General features: G+C 31.8%; 1 protein-coding gene across 4 annotated transcripts in view; it reads right to left on the bottom strand.

Moving 5' to 3' along the window:
- Tusc3 (tumor suppressor candidate 3) overlaps positions 1-26,303 on the bottom strand; it is a 219,032-nt gene that overhangs the window by 21,354 nt on the left and 171,375 nt on the right. For 3 of the 4 annotated variants that reach the window (XM_027954702.2, XM_027954703.2, XM_071609234.1), the window contains exons 7-9: positions 15,844-15,907; positions 3,829-3,903; positions 143-233 (exon numbers count right to left, since the gene is read on the bottom strand). In XM_027954702.2, coding sequence (XP_027810503.1) covers positions 143-233; positions 3,829-3,903; positions 15,844-15,907 — 230 coding nt within the window. Of the gene's footprint in view, positions 1-142; positions 234-2,320; positions 2,619-3,828; positions 3,904-15,843; positions 15,908-26,303 lie in introns of those variants that run through there. The other variant, XM_071609233.1, reaches the window with a different exon arrangement.

The raw sequence follows: 26,303 nt of genomic DNA, 5'->3' as shown, positions 1-26,303 counted from the left end.
AAAAATTTGCTTAATTGAATTTAAGACCACATAGCAAATTAATTAGCTACCTTATACTAATCCTTAATTATATACCAACTACTGAAATTCTGTTTATTCTGAGTTAAATATAAAACCATTCATGATAATATAAAGATATTACCTATAAGGATAGCCGTGGTACTTGGAACGAAATATTGAAAGTAGAAAACTGAAGAAGAAGACCACCAGGCCTAATCCCACTAGGCAAATTACTAGAAAAAGAGAGAAAATGCCATTAGAGTCTAAACACATGCAATGACAACCCAAATGTTCATATTTTTAAAATGCATCCAATTTACAGAATACTTACATTTAATAGTTCATGGCACACACAGGTACAACAAACCAGATAATCCACAATACAATGTATTCATTATTTTCCACATTCTTCTCAATGAAAATCTACTATTTGGGGTATGAAAACAACAAAATGGACTTATCTAAGTCTTCTGGTGGTTTTCTTCTTTTAACAGAGTTCCTACAAGTACTAAAATGCCCCAAAGGGATCAAAACAAAACAAAATATAACAAACCACAAACAAGATTATCAGCCCCTGCATTTTGAAGTATTGGTTGTAACAGCAGGAACATTTGCATTATTAGAAATGCTAAATTTTATTCTTCTCAGATGCCATGCAGTATTCATAAAGAAATATAATTTTAAGTTACTGGTTAGATTTTTGCCTCAGTATAAAAGCATGTTACTAAAAAATAGTTCATTTTAGCCTATATAAAGCTAGAAATAAAAGTTGGGAGAGTAAGAAAATAAGGTCTCAGAGCGAAAGGGAGAACCACCCTCCTTCCCAAAGCAGGTAATAATGTCTGGGTATTTCAGTATGTTTTACAGAGAAACAAAAGGCATATGTTATGGTACTACGTGCTGTGGTCCGTTTTTTTCTATATTACTCTGTACCAGAAAAGCTGACAATACTTTCTTATTTTTTTCATTTCCTTTCTATTATGGTTGGGAAGATTTTACTCAAAAGTAAATGATTGATAAAATCTATTATGTTTCTTTTGCATGTACATTTTTGATATTTAATTAAAGAAGATTCATTGTTACTAGTAAAATATATCTAAACATGCTTATCAAATTTAAATGCTTAAAAGTCTAAGCCAATTAAATGTAGGTATGTTTAGAATGAAACAAAACAAGTAAATTAAATTCTATCTAAATCTGTTTTACACAATGAGAAATTGTTTTTTCTTAAAATTAGAATTATAGAATTTCTATAAAATCAGAAATTAATGTGTTTTTTTAATACTCAATAAGAAGTATCTGGACATATTTAAGAAAAAAACACAGGGAATTCTAAAATCTGGTTTTATAAAATATCTGAAATAACTGTCAAAGAAAGGAAGACAGGAGAAAAGAGATTTAAAACACCAAGGAAGAAGAAGAAAGGAAAATTAAATGGACATATATGCTTCTATAACAATGAAATATGATTTTAAATTTTTTTCCTGGCATATAAATGAATCCAGGTTTAATCTCAATCTTGAAAATCAGTGAGTAGATAAGGTACAGCATTGCCGAAATATGGTCTACTCTGCCAGTTTTCATTCAACTCTGCATGAATATCTAAGTTTGGAGTACAAATTATAAAACATAAGCATTTAATTGTATCCAATTGTAGCCTCAGTGACCTCTCATTTTAGACAACACGTGATGCAATTGAACTTGAAATGAATATTAGCAGAAAATAAAGTAAAAAAAAAGGTTCCCAAATACCACAAATGAAAAACGTGCTTTCAAAAAATCATACAATAGCCAAGTAAGACAGACACCAGACCCTAAGACATAACATATGAAAAACCACTTACATCAATCTTACTAATCTTAGAATTAATTACACAATGCTTTACTTTATACTTTTCCAAATTAAGATATTTTACCAAACACTTCTTTTCCTTTATGTCCCCTTTTTAATTTTTTCAGAAGAGGAATAAAGCATTCTTTGTTATGCCCTGTTGTTTGCTAGTCTCGTAGGTTGTGCTCAAATGAGTGATGAGGCTCAAAATATGTGATCAAGTAAAACAGTTTATTTACTTAATATTAGGCAGTGGAACAAAATAATGCGACTCAAGTGTTTGTGCATGGGGAAATCAGAAGAACTGAGCATAGTGCAGAATAATAAATGAACCATGACAGATCATGAGATAACAACACACCTGTAAGAAGAAAATGCCATGATGACATGGAAGCATTTTGAACTGGACAATATTAATAATCATAGCAGTTATGCAATATCAAAGTAAGAAATCACATCTGAATCCAAAAGCAGTAATTAAAAAATATACTTTCCAATTCATTCACGTGCACAATGCACTCTCACTTACACACATGTATCCATGTGCACACAAGAATACAAAACTTGGAGGTAATTGGGAGGAGTCATGATAGAAACATCTATCAAGAGGGAATTTGGAAGTAGTGGTTTTATAAACTCTACTGTATCATGCATATTGTGATATTAAAAACTTTATATATTTCTTATTACTATTACTTACCTTGATATGACAGGACATAAGATAAATATATCATCACATTAAGAGTATGTCCTCATAAGCGTGATTGATCAATCCCAAGAACACGACCTTGTTTATTCAAAAGATACATCATTTTACGATCCTCAACAATGTTTAAAGAAGCAAAGTAATTCCCTCATTTCTCCTGTAGTTTCTTTACAACAGTGTGTAGAATGTATCAAGGGAAAACAGAGGTGAATTTTGACTGTACATTACACATCCAAACATTTCAATACTTAACACTTTCAAGTATTAAAAAAATCACTGATTCCTTTATATATATACATTTATATGTGTTAAAAATCTCAAAGAAAGTACCTAGATTTTTATTTTAAATATCTTAAAAAATTATTAATATTTTTCAGATACCTATGCTTTTAAACAGAAACTCTGGGTCTTAAAAAGTGTTCACAAATACAAAATGTATTGGCAAAAATTTAATTATAGTTTTGTGGAGGTATAATCATAAAATCATGTATGGACTTAATTATAAAAAGGCTTATGGGAGAAAACATTGACTCTAAGGCCTCTTTTCTTTGCTAATCTATGTTTTTCCAGGAAAAATATATTTCCTATGCATTATTTTTTACCTACCAAAATTTGTTACCTTATAAAACTATTTGTTTTTCTACAACCCTCTGAGAAGAATCATTTCATCAAAGGATAAAACAGTTAATTTATTTAAAATCATAAAGCTGGAACTTGATAGAGCTGTATATGTTGGTATATCAATGGAAAAGCAAAGCCCTAGGAAAAGATAGTAACAGAAGATGACCTCCTTTTAAAAAGGTTGATAAAAGAAGATCTGAAGGAAATTGGAAGGAAAGAATGATATTTAAGTATAAAACCTATGCAGAAGCACCCCTCAATCCAAGTCAGGTTTCTAATGCTCCTTGATTATCCCGGCATAAGGAACATATTATGTGCCAATAAAATCTCTGAAGATGCTACTCAGAAATTCTTTTTCTATCTCTGTAGTCTGGATGTTATTACAAAGACAATGGTTCAGCAGAAATGGATCAAGGCATCCCTGACAAGGGTGATGGCATCTCTCTTTTATATATAATTCCAAAGAGTATCACCCAAATCCCATTTTGGAAGAAATAACATTTTCAAGTATATTCATACAAACATCCAAGAAACAAAAAAAATCTTAACCTTCAAATTATACTACTTCTTTAGAAGTTTGTTTATAAAGAAATTTTTCTATACTTCCGATTTGCTTTAAAAAAATCTTCCAGCTAAAAACAAAATTAAAAAAGTACCAATAGAGACTTACTCCGTCTTTTTCCAACATCTCCTTTGGAAGTTGCTGCTTCATTTAGAAGAACCATTCCCATGGTGATAGCAGCATCTGTAGTAGTTGTCAAGGAGACAGTAGAAATAGATGCCAATAAAATCTATAAATTTTTCTGGAAGTGAATACAGTGTTCCAGAATGGTTAAATTACAAATGCAAACACAGGTAAATGCAACTCATATTTACATTACATAAAATGACCATTATTTATTTATGTCTTAAGTTTTAATACTTATAACTAGAGTTCTTTAATCTGCTAGATTTTGAGAGTTTAATTCTAAATACTCTTTAAATTCAGAACTTTCATAACACTTTAAGAAACTTCAAAACCAGTTCTAACATTTCATGTTGTTATACATAAAATTGTGTTACTTTCTGTTTTAGTCAGCTTTTTTCACAGCTCTGACTAAAGGTTCTAACCAGAACAACTATAGAGTAGGAAAAATTTATTTGAGGGTTCATGGTTTCAGAGGTCTTAGTCCACAGAAGGCAGGCTCCATTCCTTAGGGCCCAACATGGCAGGATAGGGTGGTAGAGGAAAGCAGCTCACACTTTGGTGACCAGAAGGCAGACAGAGAATTCTCCACTTGCCAGATACAAATACATATCCCAAAGAATGCCCCAATTCCTACCTCCTCCATCCACACCCTACTATTCAGTTAATCCCTACCAAGGAATTAATTCACTGATTGGATTAAGACTGTTACAACCCAATCATTTCTCCTCTTTGCATTGTCTCTCACTTGAGCTTTTGGGGGATACCTCACATCTAAACCATACCACTTGAAGACAGTGACAAAATTCATTGAATTCCTAGAAAATGAGAATGTATTAAAGTTGGCTTCTTTCCTTTTCACAGTGCGTGTCTCTGTGTTTAATTGCTTTTTTATGCTTGAATTTTAAATGTGTTGTTTCAAAGATTTTGTTTAGTTAGATAAATACTTAAGTCAGTTATCATTTCACTTAGAAAATTTGAGGATTCAGTAAAAAAAAACTTACAAAAAGCACATTATAATAAAACAATTTAACAAATTTAGCAGGTCCTACAGCTAGTCAGTTAATTGCCATTTTAAAACTGAAACTGAGAACACAAAATATCTTCTTTACTTTTTGTCTACTTTCAAATCATGGGTTTATTCATGCCATGTTGAAAGATGTCAGGTATTAAGAAAATCATGGGAGCATTTCAACTAAGAACATTCTTCTTCATGTTATTACAACATTTTTGACATTGTCTACTGTTAAGATTTAGAACCCACCAATTCTGGAAATGTATTTATTATGTATTCTGCTCAAAGAACTAAATGGTTAAAAAAACAAAGGAAAAAATAAAGTAATTCTAGCCCAGAAATTCCTCCATTTTCTTTGATTTTTTTTCTTATTTCTAGCTATATGTGTACAAATAGTATCAATAAGTCTCTAAGACACAGCAGCAGTAGAAGCAGGATGCCTCTTCTATAATAGCAAAACCTGGAAGGATATCACTGGGTTATATCTATACAATTAAGTAGAGGTCAGAGAAAGTTCTACAGGTAAATGTTTCTACACTGAGTCAGTTTTTATAACCACATTATTGAATTTGATTATTAATAAATTATTTGCATTTGACTCTGTTTTCAAGACCATATTAACCAACTTCTGCATAATAAATACCTGACTCCACAAGTTACGCACTTTTGCTTACAAACAGCTCTCTATACAGAAGGTTTTCAAACTATTCTATTTATAGTATTGGAACCCTTTCTGGGGGGAAAAACAAAAACAAAAAAACAAGCAAAACCTGTTTGGAAGCTTAGGTATACCAGAGAAAAACACCTGACCAGCACTATGAAGTTCTGCCCTGTCCCCCACCCCACACCCTTCAAATGCTACCACTAAACCTTAAGAGACCATGATACAGTTTTTAAACCACTGAAATTTAGATATTACTGAATTTCAATCATGTTGCAAAGGATATGGTTGAGAGAATGACTGTTTTGTAGTACCAGTACAAGTCTGCAGACCTTAAGGACTCATTATTTTATAGTGTTTTGGACGATCTACCTGTATAAATTTTCCTAATCATAGCACATTGTAAATAATGACAGAAAAAAAGAACTAAAGATCTGTATCACTAAACATGTTCATATGTAGAGAATGTCTACTGCTTAACGCAGATGTTTGGTGCAGAAAGATGGGACCAATGTGGATCCTATTACGATTCGCCTTTAATCTTCTTTTTCTCTTTTATATTCTTATATAAATTTGAATACACACATTATAGATATTTGATCTACTGATAATTCATCTAGAATTCTAGAACATTTTAGCCATAACAAACATCTTGGTAAATATTTAAAACATAAATGGCATTAAAAATAAGACCTATTCATTTAATGACTCTAGGTACTTTCCCCAATTCCAATAATAAAATTGGGGGGGTGGCATTATTTCTATTACTAGGGAAAATAAAATTTACAAAATTAAATGCTTGACAATTTTAAAAGCAAAAACCATATATTAAGATATCCTCAAGGTTAAATTTTTATACACATAAACATACAGATACTATCTCAGTGAAAAGTATATTACTCAAAAGTATATTTTAATGGATAGTAACTGGATGTATCTTCATTCCATTTTTACTATTCTTCCTCCGAATTGTGAGCAATGGCTTCTTATTTAAAATACTTTTTAATTTCATAAAAATTTAAACATTTTTTCATAAGGTTGCAATATATTTTATTGCTTTCTCTTATTGATGACATTCAATTTGTTCCCAATGTTTGCTATTACAAATATTCTTACAAAGAAATACTTTTTATAGTTCTCCTAGTGCACATTATTTTTTGTGAAGGGTGTACACCTGGACACAGAATTTTTGAGGTCAGGTATATGTAGGTTCAAATTTGTTAGGCATAATGATAGTTTTTAAAAAATTGGCAATGTAAGAATTTCCATTTTTCTTATATTCAATGAACACAGTACCTTTGTACTATTCATTTTATCAAACAGGTAAGTGGGGAGCTGCATTAATATTCCCCACTTGAGTCTGAGCATCTTTTGATATGCTCATTCTTACTTTTGTGTTCAATCATTTGTACATGCTTGTTTGTTTTCTTTTGCCAACTTTAACAAATCTTATTTTCTCATTAATTTGTAGAATGTCTTTCACTTTTTCTGAACACAAATTGACTGAAGTGTTACATGCAGATTCTACTGCTTTATGGCTTTTCTTTTTAATGATTTTATCAAGCAGAAGACCTAATTTTAACACAGCCAAATTAAGTAACATTTTTCTTTATGAATTTAGTTGTTTCTTGCTTATGAAATTAATTGCTAACCTTATGTCTTAAAAACATCTATGGCCTTTTCATGTACCTTTAACTCAAGTCAGATAATGTTATTCTTACTCTAATAGCTTTTTATCTCACTTTGAATAAAATCTAAAGACCTCAAAATAACCTTGAGTTCATACATGATTTGTACCTCAAATCGATGCCCACACTCTTCTGTCCTTTTTTGGTCTTACTCTTATCTTTACTAGTATTCTAACAAGACTGACATTCCTCTCCCTTAGGATCTTTGAATTTATTATTTCCACTGCTTGAAATGGTTTTCTCCCAGATGTCCTTCTGACTCCCTCCCTTACCTCTATCAGTTCTCTGCTCAAATGATCTTATCAGAGAAGCCTTCTTTGCCCTAATTCCTTTTACTTATTATTATAACATTGTTTTGAAAAAAAAAAAACTTTCAGACTGCATCTTTTCTTCTTTACTTTATTGTTATTCTCCTACCACTACAATTTTAGCCCCTACAGAGCAGAAATAGTGTTTTGTTTACCATCTTACCCAACACACTTTGATGTTATTATTACCAGTTTATACAAAAGGAAATTCAAGTCCAGAGAAGTCTACATAACCTTCTCAAAGTTACAGAGAGCAAAAGGTGCAAATCAAAAAAAAGGATAAAATAAATTACAAAAAATGAATCAGGGTTAGATGAAAATGATGATGAGAGTGGGTTAAAGGAGCAAAAGTAGCTAGCTTGATTTTCAGCATAAAACATTTTTATGCTAAACATAAAAATCTTTTTTTCATAAAGCATAGAGCATTAAAAACCTCTTTTACTACTCCAAGATCATTTTCATTTTATAGATTTTCCAAATATGTTTGCAAATTATTCACAAAACTGTTTTCTCAAACACATCTGTCTAGATTATGGTTTACCTTTATATCATTTCTTTACATGTTGCTTTTAAATCAAACTCTCATAATGTACTATTTGTGTTGGAAGCACATGCAGTAATGATACAGTATTTTTAAATTATGTAAGTATGTATAAGCAAAATCCCTATTATACTAAATAAATAAGGCAGGAAGGGAAAGGAATTGTCAAGTCTCAAATATTAAGAGGTTGCAGCATGTCAAAAAACTCAGCAGATCTCAATGATAATTCACTATGTGTCAGGAATAGATGCATATTCCAAGAATATGACTAGGAACTCCACTCATATAAAGCCATTCTAAGTAAACAAAGCAAACTATAGAATACCAAAAGAATTTTGTGACCCAGGGAATACATCAAGCATCAGGCATGAGACTGCAGTCACCTAGGTCACTCTGACCTGGCAAAGCAGATTTCTGCCAACTCCCCAATGTTATAAAGATAATAAATACCCCAGTAAAAGCCTTTCCTGCTATGCAGTTCTTTCCCTGAAACGCATAACAAGTGAGCCATGTCCAATCAACAATCTGTGCTATTCCTGCCACTTAATGTAACTATCTCAACCAATGTGTTCTCTTTTTATTTATAAAAACCAGACTCCTCAGGTACCATTTTGAAGAATGTATTCTGGACATTAGTATATGTGTTTTCAGGGTAGCCATCTGCACTTTGCCTCAAAAAGTCTTTGTTTTCACATTTGGTGCACCTCAACCTGCCTTTAAAATTGACAATATGAAAATGTTTACTTAAGGGTCATTTATACTAGTGAAATATTAAAAACACAAATGTCAACTATAGTGTATGGTACTTATAGGTGGTAGACTAAGTAGTCATATAAAATGAAGCTGATAAAAAGTTCTTAATCATGAAGTAAAACAGTCACCATGCCAAATGAAAATGAAAAGCATATAAAATATAGCTTAATCTCTTTCAAAACAAATGCAAAAAAGTCACAGTGGGAAGAAAAAAAGATATCAAAAAGTTAACAGGAACTGTTCTTGGAGTGATAAAGTCATAGACCTCACTTTTCTTTATTGACCACATTCTACAGAGCAGGAGTTTGCAAACTTTTTATAAGAGACAGAAAGTAAATATTTTCAACCACTGCAAGCTGTATGCTGTCTGTTGCTCTTACTCGAATCTGGTGTTCATTGCAAAAGTGGTCACAGACAAGGTGATCATTGCTGATCATTGTCCTACTGCTTAAAAGTCAAAATACTGATATCCACATAAAATAAACTGGTATTGTGTGAATTACATACAATCCACAGAAGCATTATACACCCTACAGAACTAATAACAAATATATCTACATTTCATTATAATTCATTCTCAATTGCATATTATGGTAAATTTACTGTTGCTTCTAGGAAGAAAATTGAGATTTTGTCAATTTAAAGATAAATGAGAACAGATGTTGAAAAAATGTTAGCACATTATAAAATACTTAAGAATCTAAATCTAAAATTATCTTTAACTTGCATTCACCATTAATTTTCTTCTATAGTATACTTCTCCTTAGATATACTCATTAAAATAAAAAAATACTCTTTAGCACAAATTGGAAACAAATGCAGAATGAAATTCTTTCATAATAAATAGAAAACAAATATATATATCTTATAGGAAATGCAATGTGATTTTTGTAAGAGTAAACATTAAAATATTTAAAAATTATTGCTAGTAAAACTTTTGTTTTTTGTATCAATACTCTTATTTCCAACTGATACTTATTTCATGTGATCTTCTTGTGATTCCATAACATTAAGAATGTGAAGAATTAAAGTACAGTATCAGGTCAAAGCTTATACAGTAGACAACAAAGTTGATCCTAGAACTCATGTGTACTATACATACTGGCAGACATAAACCATATCTTAATTCAGTGGGAAAAACTATGACCAATGGACATTCACTATAATTTGGAATTTTAAATAAAGTTTTAAATAACAATTTTCTCCTACCTACCACTACCCTTCTTATCCACTGGTAGAAACAACTGCAGATACTTAAGATAATAAAATAATGCATTTCTGAAAATATTCCTCTAATTGTGAAAACAAGTTGCTCTATAATAAAAACAAATCACTACTTGCAATTTTGTTTATTCTACTGTGCCATGCTTGTAAGTACATTTAGTAAAAAAAAAAAAAAACAAGTTATCTCATTAAAAGTCATATATGAAGTTTTGTATCGAGAAGATTCTACAACCTAAAGCATATCCTGCTTTCCCATGTGATCACTATAGCTCAAAATTCCTACTTTGTGAAATTATATAAAATGTTTTATAGATAATGTTATATGCTAATGTATTTCATATACATATTAATTCAAGAAATTATAGTTTCAAAAATCATATGAGTATAATTTAATAATTCCAGTTGAGACCCATTATCTTAACCCTGAGATTTATCACATCTGGGGCATTTGAAAGGTTTTTTAAGAACATAAATTGAAATAAATAATTTGCATCATTATTTGTTGTAAAACTATCTCTTCGTTTACACACACATCGGGGACATTGTCAATAAATTTTGGCAACTTTTATACCTCAGTGGCTAGCAGGTGCTCACATGTAGGTATTTATAGTTATATACTTATGCTTTACCAAAAAAACTGTTCATTTTGTAATGCAAGAAGGTATGGTATTTTGCACAGTAATATGACAGACTAACTAAACAAATACAAACATATCCACTATATCTTTAGGGAAACAATCTTTTAGAAATGCCTAACAAATGTACTTACACTATAATCTTGAAAGACTACCAGTGGCCTGTTCACCACAGAAATTTTGACCTACTGGGAAAATATGAGTACAAAAAATGGGTTGAAAAATTTATTCTTCACTATGCAACTGATTGACATTATGATATTAAGCACTCTAAACAAAGTAAACCCTTTTCATCCATCAAATATGAAGCCTATTAAACTTAAGAATTTGTTAGGCTTATTTCTTTTCATGCCTTATTTTCCTCCTGTATTTCTTAAGATTGTTAATGTAAAGCTATCCTCCAATACATTTCTGAATTCCTGAGTCATGTTATTCCTATTCATGAACCTCACTTGTAACACATACCATCAAGTTTTGATGTTTCTTCCTTTCAATGAGTCACTGAGTCACTCATCATTATTTAAGTTTCTCCTCTACAGTCAATTGTTAGTACCTCCCAATTTCTCTGCTCTCTCTTTTGAACTCTATCCTCAATGTATTACTAGAACGAACCTCCTTGATTGACTGCTTGAACAGAAAAAAGATGTGACACTATTTATCTCTCCACATCAAAATTTATCAGGCAATCTGGTTACAACCTTACAATACATCCTGAAGAATTAATAAGGGGCTGGGCTTGGTGGTGCACACCCGTGATCCTGGCAGCTCAGGAGGCTGAGACAGGAGGATCTCGAGTTCAAAGCCACTATGCAACTCAGTGAGACCCTGTCTCTAAATAAAACACTAAAAAGAGCTGGGGATGTGACTCAGTGGTTTCAGCACCCTTGGGTTCAATCCCCAGTACCATAAGTGAATGAATGAATAAATAAGGCACCTAAATTTCAATATGTACTTCTGCACTGATTGCACTCCTTTGTGAGTCTCCTTTTTGCACTTCAAAACAGAGCTGAAAAGTTAGTCAAACTTCTCTAGGCAGCAAGCTGCTCTTCTATAGCTGCCTCCTGCAATACTTCATTATTCTTTTGTCATAGTTTTCTTTTATACAATACTTAGAATTATTATTTAAAAAGGATAAAAACAACACAATAAGAAAAAAAACCACTACTGATAAAAAGAAAAATCTTACTGAGATTAAATATGAATTTCTAACCAATGACACCAAAAAACTTCGTCTCTTTTCCCTTAGGTTTTTACAACAAAACTTTGTATATAGCAACTGCATCTAATAATCTGACTTACCAAATTAGAAGGAGGAAACCAAAAGGCAGAAATATTCTGTACAGATAAACACAAACTAACCATCTGATATTTACTTTTTTTGCACTAACAGAAAAAATACATATGTAAAATTTTTAAAATGTGCTAAGTTCAAAAATACCTGTAGACTTTCTCAAGTGAAATTAAAATAAGAAATTACCATAAAATGGTATTTTTAAACATTTACTGATAATATTAATAAGTCCATGGTTTTAAAAGAATTTTTTTCTTTCTCTTTATATATCTATTATATCTCTAAAATAAAAATACACAGGAGAAATAAAGCAAATAATTACTGCTGGCATATAGAAAACAGGGACTTTTAATTCTTTTCTGTATTCCTGCTAAAATATATATTGAACACTTCATACTGCTTGTGAAATGTCTTCGCATCCTAAATCTCAGCTTGATGTCAATGATCTGTGAAATGAAAACTTGGCGAATTCCTGCCACACAATGGAATAATAGTCTCAACACAGCTTTTCATTGCTAGGTATTCCTGATGTGTTTTAATAGACTTGCTTCTTTGGATAAAGTATAGCCCATGGACTGAAACAAATTAGAGAACATGAAAAAATGAAACAATAATATGTACGTAAATAAGAGTTTAAAACAATTTAACCTCAATAAATATTTGGTGTTTCTTACCATTTGTTTTAGCATAAATCAATTTACCTGCAACAAATACTTGGTATTTTTTACCATTTGTTTTAGCACAAATGTATTTTCATAGACAAACTTTAAAAAAAAAATAAAGGCTAAATAAGGCTACGCCTTTATTATTTAATAAAGAGGAAAACTGACATGTTCATATATATTTCATTTTCTCATTTAAGGCTCCTCTTATACACAAAAAAACACTAACATTTACCATATTAAAGCTGGAGTCTAGAAATATAGTACTGTTTAAACAAGATCACAAAATATGAGAAATGTATATTCAAATGTAGATATTTCCAATTCCAATCTATGGAAAAACTAAAGCAAAAAAATACTCATCATCACAATTTTTTTTTCTTTTTTTAGAGAACATTCCATTGTATATTAGGAAAATTACTTTATGTACTTATTTATCGTGTTCAGTAAATTTAACATTGGCATAAAACCTTTTACTAATATTTCATATACATTTGATTTTGTTAGTTTATCCAATAGTATTCTCTGTAACTTTATATTTTAAAGCTTTTTTTTATATACCTTTTTTAAAATTTATATTTATGTGGTGCTGAGGATTTAACCCAGTGCCTGGCACGTGCTAAGCAAGCGCTCTACTGCTGAGCCACAGCCCTAGCCCCTGTGACTTTATTTTTATTTTAAATTTCTATTATAGAATCTAGTCCAGAATAACATATTCCATTAAGTTGTCATGTGTCTTTAGCCTCCTCTACCGTGGAACAATTCTCTTTTTTTTTTTCTCTTAAATCAGTGCCTTTTAATTACACAGAACAATGGATTTCATTAGTATATGCAAATATACTATGAAATATAATACAAATATTAGTATATGAAAATATCATATCTACTCCCCTAACTGTGATCCTCCTAATGCCCTTCTCTTCTCCCTGTTATTTCATGATGTCTTTTTCTTTCCCTTAGATTCCAAATGAGGGAACACATGCCATTTCGTTCTGAATATTACTCTATTGTGCATATACTGACAGGCACCTAGGGTGAGTCCATAACTTGGCTATTTTGAATTATACAGTTATCTCTATAGAGTATTCTGACTTTAATTCTTTTGGGCAGATACCCAGTAGTAGAATAGCTAAATCATATGGTAGTTCTAGTTATTTTTGGAACCACCATGTTGATTTACATAGTGACTATACTAATTTACATTCACACCATGCACAGGGGTTTCTTTTCCCCTTTATTCTCATCAGTCTTATTATTTTGTATATTCTTGATGATAGCAAGAATCTCAATATAGTTTTGTATTTTCCTGATAGCTAAAGAAATCAAGTATTTTTTCCATATATTTAAAGGTCATTTGTACTTTTTTCTTTTGAGAGTGTCTGTTCAGTTCCTTTGCTCAATTATTGATAGGATTATTACTTTTTTGGTGTTCCTTAGGGCCTTGCTAATTTCCTGAGGCTGGCCCTGAATTTGTGATCCTCCTGCTTCAGCCTCCTGAGTTGCTGGGATTAGAAGCATTAGCCACTACACTCAGTTAGCTATTAAAGTCATATTCAGAAAGCTGTTGTCTTGCTTATATCTTTAAGGATTTTTCCTGTTTTCTTTGAGCAGTTTCAAAGTTCTGGGACTTACATTTTAGGTGTTTGATCCATTTGGAGTTGTTTTTGTGAGAGGGATCTAGTTTCAATTCCCTATATACAGCTGACTTTTTGCCAGTGTATGTTTTTGGTACCTCTGTTAAGAATAATATACTTATAGCTGTATGAGGTTTATTTCTATGCTCTCTATTCCATTGGAATAAACTTCTGTTTTTATGCCATTACCATTCTGTTTTAAGTACTGTTTGAAATAAGGTATTATGATGTCTCTAGCCTCACTCCTTTTGATCAGGATTGTTTTGGCTGGCTATTCATTGTCTCCTTTGCTTTCATATGAATTTTAGGTTTGTTCTTTTTAGTTTCATCATGGAAGTTTCTCAATTTTGATATCCTATGTGCACAGGTAACGCAAACAAGGCATCAGCTATAGATATACCTAATTCTTTGTGTGCATCCAAATATGGTAATTAAGATGGGAAAAAATAAAATTTTGAGAAATTACACAGAGGAAAAAGATGATAATGTTTTCTAGATGAATTTCAGAAACACAACATTTAGCTTCCAGAGGATAAACTGGACATTTAGAATCTCTTCAAACTTCATTTCTAAAGTTCAGTCTTAAAACAGTATTTTTTTTTTCATTATCCCGTAAAGTACATGATTAGAAGGGTTCAATAAATATTCCTCTGGAAAAATTTAAACATTTCGAATACTTCAGTAATACTGTGATTGGGCTGGGGTTGTGGCTCAGTGGTAGAGCACTTGCCTAGCATGTGTGAGGCACTGGGTTCATTTCTCAGCACTGCATATAAACAAATAAATAAAAATAAAAGTCCATCAACATCTAAAAAAATTTTTTTAAAAAGTAACACTGTGGGGCTGGGGATGTGGCTCAAGCGGTAGCGCGCTCACCTGGCATGCGCGGGGCGCTGGGTTCGATCCTCAGCACCACATAAAAATAAAATAAAGATGTTGTGTCCACCGAAAACTGAAAAATAAATATTAAAAAATTTAAAAAAAGTAACACTGTGATTGATAGTTCAGGCTACATTTCTTACAAATATATGGAATATTCTTCTGGTCATCTATACCTTGTTTGGTGCTAAAGAAAAAAACAACAAATATGTATTTATGCATACTATCTGCAACCTAGTAAAATTCTGAATGAGAAAGATGAAAGAAAAAAAAAGGAAATTAAACCAAATAGTCTTTTATGAGTACTAAATGTTTTATGTGTGCTATTTCACTTAATGCATACAGAACATAGAAGATAACTGCTTATTTTTTTATGCTATTTATGTCACAGGGATCCTGCAGTGAAAACCACATAAACAAACTAAATATCTAGCCAGTAGTAGTCAAGGTAGAATAAAAGCAATATTTATGATTCAAGTCAGTTGAAAAAGAAGAAGAAAAAAAGAAAATTATAGTTTGTTAATGATTCAGCATAACAATAAAATTACACTGTAATAGGAAATTAGCAAAGGAATTAGAAAGCTAATCATAAAGTTTAAAATTTAATATCTTTTAAAAGTCTTCATATTTACTGCCAGAAATAAAATCAAATTGACAGTATGCAGCTTTGTTTTTCCCTTTTCAATTCATCAGTTGTATTAAAGGATACTCAGTACCAGAATAATGTGTGACTCCGCCACGAATTGAGCCTGGCTGCTCCCATGAATGTAGCTCTATAAAACAAGAAAAAGAAACAAAATTAACAATCTGGGAAAAAGATATAATTACTTCAGAGTTTCATGTCATGAAGATAAACAATATAAACATCCACTAAAGAAGTTCCTATTTATAATTCTTTTGAATAAAATAATTCTTAGTTAACTTGAAATAGATGAAAATGTTAGTTCATGATATTACTAAACCGTAGACAGAAATTTAACAAAGAGTAAACTTATATATAAATATAAAGTTGTTAAAAGATTTCTCACAAACACAGACACAAATTTACTTGATGACATAAGATTACAAGTTATAGTAAATAAAATTGCTGATTTTTCATCATTTAAATAAGTTTCAAAAATTGTCAAATTACTCTTTTCCAGTTTACCAAAGTTTCTACAATAAGGAGTTAGCTTCATAAAATGCACATATTTCATTTTTTTCAAAGTACAATTATTGAACTGTATTTTTCTTATTTCAAAATACATAATTTAGTTTTACACTTAGGAAGAATTTTACATATATGTATTAATACCACTTAATTACAGAAAATCTGACACACACAAATCTCCATTTAGAGATTTGCTTTTAAACTAATTCCCCAAATATTTCTGCCATTAATTTCTCCAATGATAATTAGTTGCTTTAATTATAGTTTTAAACAAAATTATTTTAAAACAAAAGTCCTTTTCTAGGTTTTTAACTTATAAAACATTACTGGAGAAAAATAGAATACCTTACAACATAAATCAATATCCTCAAGTTTTACATCACTTACACTGCCTCACTGTGTCATTTCAACATTTCTTTTACTCAATATTTTCCTTCATTTTATTTATAACAATAACTGACTGGAACTAAGTGTGTTTTAATGAGAAGAGTATTTAAACTGGAGTCAGAAAATTATTCCTTCCAGCACTTAACCCTGGACAAGACAACAAAATCACTCATAAATTTTGTATTCTTTCATCAATTAAATCAAGAACTAAGATGACTCCCGTGGTCTTTTTGAAGGAAAAAGTCTGAGTTTTGTCATCAAAGCTATCTCATTATTTTTATGTAAAATCTATTGTTTGTTTATTGATCGAAACCATCCTTCGTTTTCATTTTTAATTTTTCCAACAATTAAATCAGTTTCCTCCTTTGTAGATGTGTTCAGATATTTTTAAGCACAGTTTTAGGCAAAATGGCTAAGAGCCATTTCTGATTCACTCATGTAACTTCTAAAGAATCCTTTGTGTGTGTGTGTGTGTGTGTGTGTGTTGAAACTCTTTAATTTTTTATTGTTGGCTGTTCAAAACATTACATAGTTCTTGATATATCATATTTCACACTTTGATTCAAGTGGGTTATGAGCTCCCATTTTTACCCCATATACAGATTGCAGAATTACATCAGTTACACATCCATTGATTTACATATTGCCATACTAGTGTCTGTTGTGTTCTGCTGGACCAATGGTACAGAATAGAGGACACAGAAACCAATCCACAAAACTACAACTACCTTATATTTGATAAAGGGGCTAAAAGCATGCAATGGAGGAAGGATAGCATCTTCAACAAATGGTGCTGGGAAAACTGGAAATCCATATGCAACAAAATGAAACTGAATCCCTTTCTCTCGCCATGCACAAAAGTTAATTCAAAATGGGTCAAGGAGCTTGATATCAAATCAGAGACACGCCGTCTGATAGAAGAAAAAGTTGGCTACGATCTACATACTGTGGGGTCGGGCTCCAAATTCCTCAATAGGACACCCATAGCACAAAAGTTAATAACTAGAATCAACAAATGGGACTTACTCAAACTAAAAAGTTTTTTCTCAGCAAAAGAAACAATAAGAGAGGTAAATAGAGAGCCTACATCCTGGGAACAAATCTTTACTCCTCACACTTCAGATAGAGCCCTAATATCCAGAGTATACAAAGAACTCAAAAAATTAGACAATAAGAGAACAAACAACCCAATCAACAAATGGGCCAAGGACCTGAACAGACACTTCTCAGAGGAGGACATACAATCAATCAACAAGTACATGAAAAAATGCTCACCATCTCTAGCAGTCAGAGAAATGCAAATCAAAACCACCCTAAGATACCATCTCACTCCAGTTAGATTGGCAGCCATTATGAAGTCAAACAACAACAAGTGCTGGCGAGGATGTGGGGAAAAGGGTACACTTGTACACTGCTGGTGGGACTGCAAATTGGTGCAGCCAATTTGGAAAGCAGTATGGAGATTTCTTGGAAAGCTGGGAATGGAGCCACCATTTGACCCAGCTATTCCCCTTCTTGGTCTATTCCCTAAAGACCTAAAAAGAGCATGCTACAGGGACACAGCTACATCGATGTTCATAGCAGCTCAATTCACAATAGCAAGACTGTGGAACCAACCTAGATGCCCTTCAATAGATGAATGGATAAAAAAAAAAAATGTAGCATTTATACACAATGGAGTATTACTCTGCATTAAAAAATGACAAAATCATAGAATTTACAGGGAAATGGATGGCACTAGAGCAGATTATGCTAAGTGAAGCTAGCCAATCCCTAAAAAACAAATGCCAAATGTCTTCTTTGATATAAGGAGAGTAACTAAGAACAGAGTAGGATCGAAGAGCACGAGAAGAAGATTAACATTAAACAGGGATGAGAGGTGGGAGGGAAAGGGAGAGAGAAGGGAAATTGCATGGAAATGGAAGGTCCCTCAGAGTTATACAAAAGTACATACAAGAGGAAGTGAGGGAAAATGGAAAAATAATACAAGGGGGACAAATGAATGTCAGTAGAGGGGGCAGAGAGAGAAGAGGGGAGGGGAGGGGAGGGGAGGGGAGGGGAGGGGAGGGGAGGGGGGATAGTAGAGGATAAAGAATCCTATCATACATATTTCTTCTTCTGACTCTATCTATTTAGATTTTCCAAGTGATGACCAATGTAACTTAAAAAATGACAAACTAGCTGCTAATTAACCATGTAAGATTTTTAATATTACTAATGGAAGACAACAATAAAATTATTAAGGAAAACAAACATGCAACAAAAGAAATACAAACACTATATAAATTATACTTGATATCAAGTATGATTAGAAACTCAGAGTTTAAGAACTAAGACTAAGGTTTTATTCTTGAAATAACTATAATAGCAAGGATAATTATAGAACCATAAGTATAAATAATAATAGCAGCTACCATTTATGGAGCACTCATTTTGTCTAAGACTGGTAAGAACTTTGCATGAAATATTTAATTTAATTCTAGTTACCATATAGGGTAGATAATTTGATCACATCAATTTTACAGATAAGCTAACAAAGGTTTAAGAGAGTCAAGAAGGTTGCCCTGATTTTCACATATAGTATATGTAAGCTCTGGGGTGGAAATTAGGTCTCTGTGACTCATAATCTCAGCTCATATTTACTATATTATTTTATTATTTGCTAAACATTTCATTAGAAACTTCACATATGTTCTCATCGTATCTACTATGTTTTAAAATAGTTATTACCTGTTCCAACAAGGAAATAGATTAGAAGAAATACAACTCCTTGCAAACAATGGTACAACTAATAATTAGTGAAGTTTGGCCTGAAACCTGGGTCTGTCTATACAGGTCATGCCCTTTTTGCCCTCTAAAAACCAAGAACACAACAAACATGAAGAAGAAGAATATTAAAGCTTTCCTTGGCATTCAGATAATAAAATGTTGACAAATAAAGGAGTTAAAATTATTTATATAATTAAAATATCTAGATTTAATAGTAAAGGATAATATGCTTACATTTTTATTAAAACTGCAAGATACTTCACTTAGAATTAAAAATTTAGAAAAGAACTGATATTTTTTTAAGTGAATGGTTTCACACTTTCTTGTTTTAAGAAAGAGGATTTTCTCTGATCATGCTTTTGTCAAGGTTATCAATGGATTTCCCCATTGCCTAATTCTATAGCCATTTCTCAATTTTATTTGACATACTCTATCTGAAAAGTTGGTCATATCTGACTACTTCCTCCTTTTTGGTCATATCTTCATATGTCTTCTATGGACACCACTCTCACTTCTCCCACTTCACTGGCTCCTCTTCCTCAGTCCCTGTGGCTATTCCCTTCCTAATTCTAATTTTCTCTAGACTCTGAAGTCTCAGAATTCCACTTAAGGCTTTTCTCTATAATCACTCTTTCCTCATATTCTCACCCAATCTCATGGCTGTAATTTATCAAGTCTATATGGATGATTCTCACATTTATATCCAGGGTGATATACACCCATTTTCATTTTTAGTTTCATGGTCATTACCTTGAAGTCTAAACCTTAAAATGGCCACATAAACTGTGGTCTGTCTTCATATCTATCCCAGAAGGGTTCTCTCTGCTATTTCAGGAAACATCAATGTGATTCTTCCAGTTGTTTAGGTCAAAACCTTGGAATTATCCCTGTCTCCCATCTCTTCTCTTTCTTCTTTCCTCCCTCCCCATAATCCAATCATTCAGAAAATAGTGTTGCCCCCACTTTTACAATTCATTCCAAATTCAACACTTCTTGCCATTTCTAGGAAAAAGTGTCAAAGAAGCCTATGGAATAAAGCCCAAACTATCATCATCTCTTGCTTCAACTATTGCAAAGCCTTCTTCATTATTCTGTCTCTACCCTATATTTTGTCTGCCAAATTAACAGTTTAAAAGAAAGCAAATTCTATCATTACTTTGCTCAAAACCTTTGAATGCTTTTTTCACATGTGAGAATATCACTTTATCATGTAATGCACAATAAGGCAGAACTTACAAACTTTTTTTTCCAATTGAAAAGGATAGCTAGGTTAAAAAAAATCATACTTGGTCCTCAGAGGCTTATCTCACTAAGGATTTATCATTTCACCAAAACTCATCTATTACTCTTGTAGCTTATTTCCTTTATGTATAAGACTGTTGCAAGGAGCAGCTTTGGAGAATCCTCAATTTGTCATTTACTACATGTGTCACCTAGCACAAATAATTTAACCCCAATTGTCTCATCTTTTTTATTTTTTGATTGATTTTATTTTTTAATTATTTCATCTTTAAAAAGATAGGAGAATATTTCTCAAAGTACTAAAAATTAAATAAGATGTCTTATCATGTTATTAGTATAGTACCTGGCACTCCCTATAGTAAATAATCAAAAGTAATTAAGCATGTAACACTTAAATAAACTCCATTTTCTAAACATTAGATAAGCAAGCTCAAATACATTTGGAAATACATTGTCACAGATGAATTGTGTACTAAGCTGATATTTTTAAAAGATGATATTCAGAAACCAGTACTAATACTTGACTTTCATTCATCTTTTTTTTGAGATTCGAAGTTTTTTATCCTTTTTAAAATTTTTAAAATTTATTATAAATGACAACAGACTGCATTACAATTCATATTACACATATAGAGCACAATTTTTCATATCTCCATATGCACCGTAGAGTCACATCCTTCTTGTCTTCTTACATGTACTTAGGGTAATGATGACCATTGCATTCCACCATTTTTCCTACCCCTATGCCCCTCCCTTCCCTTTTCCCCTTTGCCCTATCTAGAGTTCATTTAATCTCCCCCCCACTGGCCTCCCAGCATATTATGGATCAGCATCCTTAAATCAGAGAAACCATTCAGCATTTGGTGTTTTGGGATTGGCTAATTTCACTTAGTATTATATTCTCCAGCTTCATCCATTTACTTGCAAATGCCATGATTTTATTCTCTTTTAATGCTGAATAATATTCCATTGTGTATATATACCACGTTTCCTTTATCCATTCATATACTGATGGGCATCTAGGTTGGCTCCACAGTTTAGCTATTGTGAATTGTGCTCTATAAACATTGATGTGGCTGTGTCCCTGTAGTATGCTGTTTTTAAGTCATTTGGGAACCACCATTTGACCCAGCTATCCCACTCCTTGGTCTATACCCAAAGGACTCATTCATCTTTTTGAGTCTTCAAAATCTCATGAAGACCAGATATCCCAAGACTCTTGGATTTAATAAACCAGAATTCATTTGATAATCTTCACTGAGTAATTAGTATGTATCAGGCACCAATTTAGGCAATGGGCATCCAGCACTTAGAGAAAAGAAAAATAACAACAACTATGTTTTCAAGGAGCTTACACACTCAAACTACTGTTGTACAGTAAAATGCAGCAAAGACACTGCGAATACTAAAAGTCATGAAAGCAACCATAAGAGCAGTAAGGACAAATAAGCATTCTAGATGTCTTCCTTACCATGCATCATTGTCATTTATGAGGACACCTAAAGCAATCGTCTAATTCACATAGGATTAAACTAAGCTCTATAATTTTAAAATAGTTTAAAAAATTTGTATTTAACAAATGCATGTTCCTTCAAAATTATTTGAAAAAGGAATATTGAGGAATGAATTCCTTTGTAGTTAAAGCATTCATTTACATTCTTTTTCTGTCTTTTACTAAATCTTATGAATGAGGAAATATCAGTGGCTATTGGTGACTTACTCAGGAAAATATATTTAATTTGTATTTTCAATGGCAATTGCAGATCAAATAAATAGTTAAGAAAATGTCAGCAGTCTTTGACATTTAATAGACATAAATTTTTTCATAGAGACAAATATTCTAACAGAACATGTATAACAATGTTCTTTACTTGTCCAGTCTACTGAATAGTTCACAGCATACATGAGCCAAAATAAAATTTAAAAATGGCTCCTAAATCATTTTATAAGACTGCTAACTTAAAAGCCTAATTTTACTTACAATGAAAATTAAATAAAGTTTTACACAGCATGACATGAAAGTATACAAATAGATAATATTTTCTTAACTTAAAGTAACATATTTGAAAATAAAAACAGTATATTTTGTTTAATACAGTGTTTCTAATACCTCTTAGTAGCAGTGCTAAGAATGAATAAAGATGAAAAAAAAATTAAACTAACTATACCATATATCAATAGATGAAAGGAATTTCACTCCACTTAATTCATTCCTAAATTCTTGGGAAGATGTTATCTGTCAACATGTTTTGCTTTTCTGATAATATCTGAAAATTTTGCTTTTAGTAAATATTCATTAATTTACCTTAAACACTTATTGTTGTGAAAATAATAATGCCATTGTGATTAAATAGTTTGTTGTCAGAATAGGGAGCAATTGTAACGAAATGAATTTACCAGTTTTGGGTTTTAGTGTTGATAATAACCATTCAATTTGAGAAACTAGTTATTTACTTGGTCAGTTCAATAATTTGAATTAGAGTTTCTAATCTCTAATCAGACAGGGATACTGATTAAATGAAGGAAACAGAATAGCATAGTGGTTTGATAAATGGATTTTAATCAAAATACCTGATATTAAAATATCAAGGAATGAAAATCACACGCTGGTATCCTTGATGAGTAGGGATGCAAAAATCCTCTATAAAAATATTGGTAAACTGCATTCAAAAACACATTAAGAAAACTATATACCATGATCAATTGGGTTTCATCTCAGAGATGCAAGATTGGTTCAACATGGACAAATCAAAAATGTATTCACTACATAGATATAATGAATGACAAAAACCCTATGATTTTCTCAATGGCTATAGAAAAAGCCTCCAACAAAATACAGGACCAATTCATACTTAAAATGCTGGAAAAACTGGAGATAGAAGGAACTTACCAACATTATAAAGGCTATACATATGACAAATCCAAGGATAGCCTCATACTAAACAGAGAAAAAATAAAAACATTTCCTCAAAAATCAGGAGTAAGACAAGAATGTCCATTCTCACCATTCCTATTTCAACATGCTTCTTGAAACTCTAGCCAGAGCAATCAAGCAAGAGAAGGAAATTATAGGGAAACAAAAAGGAAAAGAAGAAGTCAAATTATATTTGCTTGCTGATGACATCATTGTATACCTAGATGATCCCAAAACACTTTGACAGATTTCTACACCAGAAACAATTTCAGTAAAGTAGCAGGATACAAGATCTCATATGTAATAGCTTTCCTAGACATCAATAATGAATCTGCTGAGAAATCAAGAAAACTGTCCTGTTCCCAATAACCTCAAAAATTTATGAAAAAAAGAAAGAAAAAAATCAAACTTGGGAATAAATCCTACCAAGTAGGAGAAAGACCTCTAACAATGAACATTATTGAAGAAAGAAACTGAAGAAAGCCTTAGAAGATGGAAATAACTTCCCATGGTTTTGGACAGGCAGAATTAATATCACAAATATAGCCATATTACCAAAAGCATTATAAAGAATCAGTGAAATAACCATCAAAATATCAATTACACTCTTCCAGAAGCAGAGAAAACAGTTCTAAAATTCATTTGGAAGAACAAAAGACCTAAAATACCCAAAGCAATTGTGAGCAAGAAGAGTTATGCTGAAGGTATTATAATATAGGACCACAAATTACACTACAGAGCTATGTAACACAAACAGCATGGTACTGCCATCAAAAAAACCCTGAAGACCAATAGAATAAAAGTCACAAAAATAAACCCACGTAGATAATAGATAGTCATCCCATATTTGACAAAGGTGTCAAAAACATGTTGGAAAAAAACCCCAGCCTTTTAACCAAATGGTACTGGGGAAACTGGATATTCATATGTGTAAGAATGAAACTAGATTCCTGTCTTTCACCCTGCATAAAAGTCAACTCAAAGTGGATCAAAACCTAGGAATTAGACCACAAACTTTGCAACTGCTAGACAAATAGAGGGTCAACAAGTTGTGGCAAGCCCCAATTCTTTACTAAGACCCCCTAATACTCAAGAACTAAAATAAGAAATCAGTAAGAGGGATGACACCAAATTAAAAAGCTTCTTTACAGAAAAGAAAACAAAAGCATGAAGACAGAGCCCACAGAATGGGAGAAAAATCTTTGCCAGCTACTTCTCTGACAGTGGATTAATATCCAGGTATATAAAGAACTCAAAAAAAAAATTACACCAAAACCCCAAATAACCCAATCAATAAATGGGTAAAAGGCATTTCTGAAAAGAACAAATGCAAATACCCAACAAATACATTAAAAAATTGTCAACATCTCTAGCAACTGGGAGAGTGCAAATCAAAACTATATTGAGATTTCATCTCACTCCAGTCAGAATGTCTATTATCAAGAATACAAATATTAGTAAATGCAGGCAAGGATAATAAGAAAAAAGATACACTCATACACTGTTGTTGGAACTTTGAATTAGCATATTGCTTTGGAAAGCAGTATAGAGAATTCTCAAAAGACTAGCAATGGAACTACAATAAGACATAGCTATCCAATTTCTATCCTATAGGGATACAGGCACATATACATTTATAGCAATAAAATTCATAATAGCCAAGTTATGGAACAAGCCTATGTACTCCAAAACAGATGAATGGATAAAGAAAATGTGATACATATATACACATACACATATATACATATAGGGATGTATATATGTGTGTGTGTGTGTATACATATACACATGTATACACACACACACACACACACATATACACACAATGGAGTTTTACTCAGCCATAAAAAAGAATGAAGTTATAGCAGAAATAAGCCAGTCTAGGAAAGTGAAGGGCTGAATATTTTCTCTCATACATGCAAGCTAGAGCAAAATAAGGCAGGTAGAAAACACAGGGTGAGAGACCCATGAATACAGAAGGGGGATCAGTTTAGTACAGGGACAGGATAGAGAGGGAAGAAGAAGGGACAGAGAAAGGAGAAACTATGAAATTAAACTGAAAAAATATGCTACACATATATGAATATACCACAGTGAATTTCACCTTTATTTGTATCTATAAAGCATTAATTAAAACAATAACTAAATAGAAGACAAGAACACACAAGAAGGGGAATAGGGGTAAGAATGAGGAAAGAGAAAAAGCAAACACTGGGGCTGAAATGGAACAAATTATATTGCATGCATATAGATTATGTCAAAAAGAACCCAAATATTATGTGTAACTATAATGCACTAATAGACTATTTAAAAATACCTTAAGTGGTATTATTGTCTTGTATCTGCAATAAGTAAAACCTTCAAAAAATTATTCTAGGATTCAAACTGTTAAAGCTGCTTGATAGAAATAAAAAAACATATGAAAAGTGAATCATATAACAAACTCAAAACCCTTTGCATTGGCCTAAAACACAGTAAGCAGTCATAAATGTATTTAAAACTACAGAACACTAAAGAAAGAAATTGAAGAAGACCTTAGAAGATGGAAAGGGATAGCCATACTCAATAATGTCAATGGCCATACTACCCAAGGTGCTATACAGATTCAATCCAATTCCAATTAAAATCCCAACATGATTCCTCATAGAAATAGAAAAGCAATCATGAAATTCATTTGGAAAAATTAGATACCCAAAATAGCCAAATT

Source organism: Marmota flaviventris, chromosome 3 (assembly GCF_047511675.1).
Source record: "Marmota flaviventris isolate mMarFla1 chromosome 3, mMarFla1.hap1, whole genome shotgun sequence".
Lineage (NCBI taxonomy): Eukaryota > Metazoa > Chordata > Mammalia > Rodentia > Sciuridae > Marmota > Marmota flaviventris.
The sequence above is the reverse complement of the archived record's forward strand: the minus strand, read 5'-3'. Positions and strand labels throughout refer to the sequence as shown.